This window comes from Leptodactylus fuscus, chromosome 6 (assembly GCF_031893055.1).
Source record: "Leptodactylus fuscus isolate aLepFus1 chromosome 6, aLepFus1.hap2, whole genome shotgun sequence".
Classification (NCBI taxonomy): domain Eukaryota; kingdom Metazoa; phylum Chordata; class Amphibia; order Anura; family Leptodactylidae; genus Leptodactylus; species Leptodactylus fuscus.
This window is the reverse complement of record NC_134270.1, coordinates 21,064,913-21,070,108: the sequence shown is the minus strand read 5'-3', so window position 1 is coordinate 21,070,108 and position 5,196 is coordinate 21,064,913. Positions and strand designations below refer to the sequence as shown.

Below are 5,196 nucleotides of genomic sequence, written 5' to 3'. Positions count from 1 at the left end.
ACTCTAAGGCCTCATACATAACCAAGTGTGCAGGCTAAGGGGTGGGGGTCTGGGGGGAGGGGTTAAATGGGGGTTCGGATACGTTCCATTCAGATTTCACGGTGTAGGATAAAACTTTGTACTTTATAATTTTTGGAATATATCATCAGAAGCCCCCCTTGGACAGCACACTCGGTCATGTGGAATAGGCCTCGCTATAAAGAAGCCCCTCCGATGACTATGGTATAACCTGTCCTGCCTCAGACATAGAGGATTCACATATTTATACATTGTTATTAGGTCACCCCTAAGCCATTGTTCAGTTCCAAATGGAACAATCCCATATTTGATATCCGATCTTTATACTCTAATCCACCCATACCCTTAACTACCTTGAACAGAAGGACCGGTAACCAGATTCGGCCATGAATCTAATCTTAGGAACTGCGCTCCCACCATAGAAGTTTAAAGAATGACTTTATTAGCAGAATTTGGACACACAACGCGTCTTGGGCATGAAAAATCACCCTTCCTCAGGTGTAATAGTTCTACAACATGCACATATTAAAAGAAACATAAACAGAAAATGTATACAAGCCTCTACATATAAACAAAGACTCAGTTCCATATTGTGTATGAGCTCCATTATACATCAATATAAGCCAGAAAAACAATCGATAAATACAAAAACCTGAAGGGAGGCAAGACGAAGCTTCTCAGAATGGATTTCAAAATATCCATATATAAGCCTAAAAATGGACTATTCCCATATAATATTACACTATCCCCCGCTGTGATATTACACTATATCCTTCTCTATAATATTACACTATCCTCCTCTATAATATTACACTATCCCCCGCTGTGATATTACACTATATCCTTCTCTATAATATTACACTATCCTCCTCTATAATATTACACTATCCCCCGCTGTGATATTACACTATATCCTCCTCTGTGATATTACACTATATCCTTCTCTGTAATATTACACTATCCTCCTCGGTGATAAGCAAATAAATATTCTCCTACAAACAACTTTGACCTTTGTATTAGGTGCCCAGGTATTGATAGGAACAACAAATGTTTTAGAGATGGGGGAATATGGACGCACCCCATTCAATCTCCAGAATCTGCACATGAAATCAAAGTTAGCCTAAATAGCCTCCAGATTATCTCTACCCGGTTGGCTAGTATCATATCTATTTAACAAGTGTATTAATAAACATTGCATTTTATATGTGTTCTATCAGTAAGATCCCATTTATTCTATAAAAGTTAACCCAAATCTCATATACCACTTGATTACAACATATCATTTCTTTACAGATAATAAAAAGAAGACCCAATACTTCCCCCTGTGGCACCTCACTGGTGCCTGGGACCTCTCCAATACTTCCCCCTGTGGCACCTCACTGGTGCCTGTGACCTCTCCAATACTTCCCCCTGTGGCACCTCACTAGTGCCTGTGACCTCTCCAATATTTCCCCCTGTGGCACCTCACTGGTGCCTGGGACCTCTCCAATACTTCCCCCTGTGGCACCTCACTGGTGCCTGTGACCTCTCCAATACTTCCCCCTGTGGCACCTCACTGGTGCCTGTGACCTCTCCAATATTTCCCCCTGTGGCACCTCACTGGTGCCTGGAACCTCTCCAATACTTCCCCCTGTGGCACCTCACTGGTGCCTGTGACCTCTCCAATACTTCCCCCTGTGGCACCTCACTGGTGCCTGTGACCTCTCCAATATTTCCCCCTGTGGCACCTCACTGGTGCCTGGGACCTCTCCAATACTTCCCCCTGTGGCACCTCACTGGTGCCTGTGACCTCTCCAATACTTCCCCCTGTGGCACCTCACTGGTGCCTGGGACCTCTCCAATACTGTGCTGTGTGGCACCCCACAGGTAACTGTGACCCAATCTGAGTACGTACCATTAATAACTACATTTTATTTTCTATCAGTTGTCAGTCATACATCTTATGCATATCATACCATATAGCATACCTCCAAACTTTTGAACAACAGAAAGAGGGACAAAATGTGCAGTGTGCATAGCATGGCGCAGCAAATTTAGCCACGTCCACTTTTATGTTGACTCCACCCATTCTCATTCATTTTTCATGTCCCCCGACACAGTATAATCCTCCTACAGTCACCCGTACATTATATGTCTCCACATTGTAATGTCCCCCTTCTAACTGCCCCACAGTATTAAGTCCCTCTCCTGGTGCCCCAGTTTAAACATGAAACTGGATCAGCTGGAGGGGGACATAAGCAATGGGGGTAGTTGGAGGGGGCAATAAATAAATGGCAAATGAAGTGGGACATTAAATGGTGGGCAAATAGAAGCAGACATTAAACTGGGGGCAACTAGAGGCAGACAGGTCCCCCTGCAGCTCCTCCCATGGTTTAATGCCTTCTCCAGTTGTCCCCCAGTTTAAGTGCCCCCTTTATCTGCTCCATTTCATGTCCCCTCCTCCATCTCTGCCCCCAGTATAATGACAAACACACACACACAGACAGACACTCACTCTCTCTCTCTTTCTCTCCATCCTGCATCTCACATTCCCCTTCCCTTCTCAGTACCTTACACGGATTTCTTCTCTCTTCCCTGCACGGGACACTGACATGCCCACTTCGTCACGTGACCGTGTGATGTCACAAAAGTTCCTTGAACCATAGTAAAGCGTTCCTCCGATCACTGCAGCCTCTTATCTGTTATAAGAGCAGGCGATGATCGGAGGAATGATTGATCGGTAAATCATTAAAGGGACCTACCGGGACATGTAGGGAGCTGTGTGGGACAGGGGTAGGAAAGCGTGAGCGTCCCACGGACATCAGGACGGTTAGGCGGTATGCCATATAGGTGGACGGAAATAGAAGGTTCTATAGAGGGCATCATCCAGTGACAGGCCAGCCCTGCTTTCAGTATCACATTTGTGTCTATTATTGGAATGGCGTCCTTCACAACTGTGGATAATTCAGGTTCTAGATAAGCAGAGAGAGAGAGAGAGAGAGAGAGAGAGAGAGAGAGAGAGAGAGAGAGAGAGAGAGAGAGAGATGGATCTTCGATCTCCTGAATGTGTCTACCTTCAAGACAAGCAGAGGTAGGTCCTCTAGTTTTCAATTTTGACCCAGGCAGCACAGTCATCACTATTTAACCAAAATGAAGCATGGAGGGGCTCAGTGAAGGTAGCAGTGAAAGTGTGCAGGTGTCTAATGGGGTCACTCAGCTGGTAAAAAGATAACTGTCCGGCCTCGTAATCCAAATAAACCCCAAACCTCTGGCCGTATAAATTATTGGACACATGAACAACACTGCTCTCATTCACTGCTAAACACTGCTTGTGATTCTTCCACAATGCCCAGGAGACCCCTCCGATGCCATTTCTACAGGGGTAGCTCACACCCAACCTCCAATTCCCCCATTTACTGGTTGCCACCTGCCAGTAATGTTGCCCAGATGAAAAACTCTGGGTACTTAAAACCTCATTTTGTGGAAACCTATCTGGGCAAAGTGGCCGATTGTGGACTGTATAAGACAACAATGCAGTCTTCAAGTCTTCTGATATATATAGATTATTAGCAGCCGTGTTTACATCCAGTGAGAGGTCTATAAGATCTGGCAAAAACAGCCAGCCATTGACATGGGCTATCACATCACATAGTTGGTCATGTATAGTCTTTTTGATCTGGTCCCCGTCAAGGTAACCTGTTTCTTTAGTCTTTTGTTTATACAGACTGCCATCATCCGTTTTACTATAATGGACATGATCTTCACATTTTAGGTCTTGTAGGACAAGTAACGGATCAGTCATCTTACAAATCTCCTCAATTTGACTTATTGTCTTGGACAGATGGTTCTTCTTTATCTCTAGCTGTTTCATCACATCCAGGGTTAAGGCAGAGGCCTGCTCTTCCCAGCCGGAGATCTCACTCAGCACTTTGTTCTCTAGGTCTTCCATCTGTCTTCTGATGTCTATGAACAGTGCACTGACTTTACCTTTTATCTTAGCCGTCTTCCATTTTTCCGTTTTCAGGTGTCCATGTAGATTTTGAATTTCTTTATCAACCTCCTTCTTCTTAGAGGTCAGGTTGTTCAGAACCTTTGTCAGTTTTTTCTTCTTCATCTCAGATGCTTCATCCAGAGATTGAATTAGGTGGCCACTGTGGTCTCCATCAACCCGACAGTAAACACAGATACACATCTCATCTTCAGAGCAGTAATACTCCATAACCTTCTTATGGGTTGAGCACTTACGGTTCTTGAAGGAAGCGGCCGGGTCAATCAAGACATGTTCTGGTGATTTATTGTGGACTTCCAGGTGTCTTCCACATAGAGAAGCTTCACACAACACACAAGACATCACAGCAGGAACTGGCCAGTGTAGACAATAGGTGCACATGGCCTTTCCTAGTTGTCCCCGGGTAGGCTGGAAATGCTTTGCTATACTCCTCAGCGTGACATTTCTATACAATGATGGACGCTTGTTGAATTCTTTCCTGCAGTCAGGACACTTATAAACTCTTGAGCCTCTTTGTGAATCCAGGACACGATCAATACACTCCTGGCAGAAGTTGTGTCCACATCTCAGGGTGACGGGGTCTGTGTAGATGTGCAGGCAGATGGAGCAGCTCACCTCGTCCCTTAGATTAGCAGACGCCATTGTTGTCTGTACGAAACGAAACTAAAATATGTCGTACAAGGTGCGTATTGTAAGCTTGAAATTACAGACTAGGGTGGAGATACTTTAACCCTTCCAGATCAGGCTGAGCTCAAAGACTTGTGGAAGGTAACAGTCTCACAGTTATAGGTTTGTCACTTTTCCATGGTAGATGGTCATCGTCCCACTGGCTGTACAGCTGGTTGTCCATGCACTTGATAGAAACACGCTTAATGTTTTTTAGGAGGTCACATCAAAGTAGAAGTCTGTTCCCTTCACTTTATACTCAGACCCATCACCCATCACTTTATACTCGCAGACTGTGAGAAAACTGGCTGACAATTGGGGTTGAGCCGATCTTGAAATTTCAGGATCGTTTTTAAAATCCGATTCCCGTTCATTTTCCATTCGAACCCAATCCCAGTGCAAGTCATTGAGATTTTTTTTTAATAATCGAAGATTGGATTTTAAAAATGATCCTATTCACTACACAGCATGGAAATTTTTGGACTCCACGCTGTGTAGTTTTTAAAAAGAAAATCCCCTGGCTA

At 44.4% G+C, this 5,196-nt stretch overlaps 1 protein-coding gene across 1 annotated transcript; it reads right to left on the bottom strand.

Annotated features, from left to right (window-relative positions):
- Positions 1-3,097: 3,097 nt before the first annotated feature.
- LOC142209423 (nuclear factor 7, brain-like) lies at positions 3,098-4,648 on the bottom strand. Its single transcript, XM_075278412.1, has one exon. The coding sequence runs from the start codon at positions 4,646-4,648 to the stop codon at positions 3,098-3,100; it is 1,551 nt and encodes a 516-aa protein (XP_075134513.1).
- Positions 4,649-5,196: the final 548 nt, after the last annotated feature.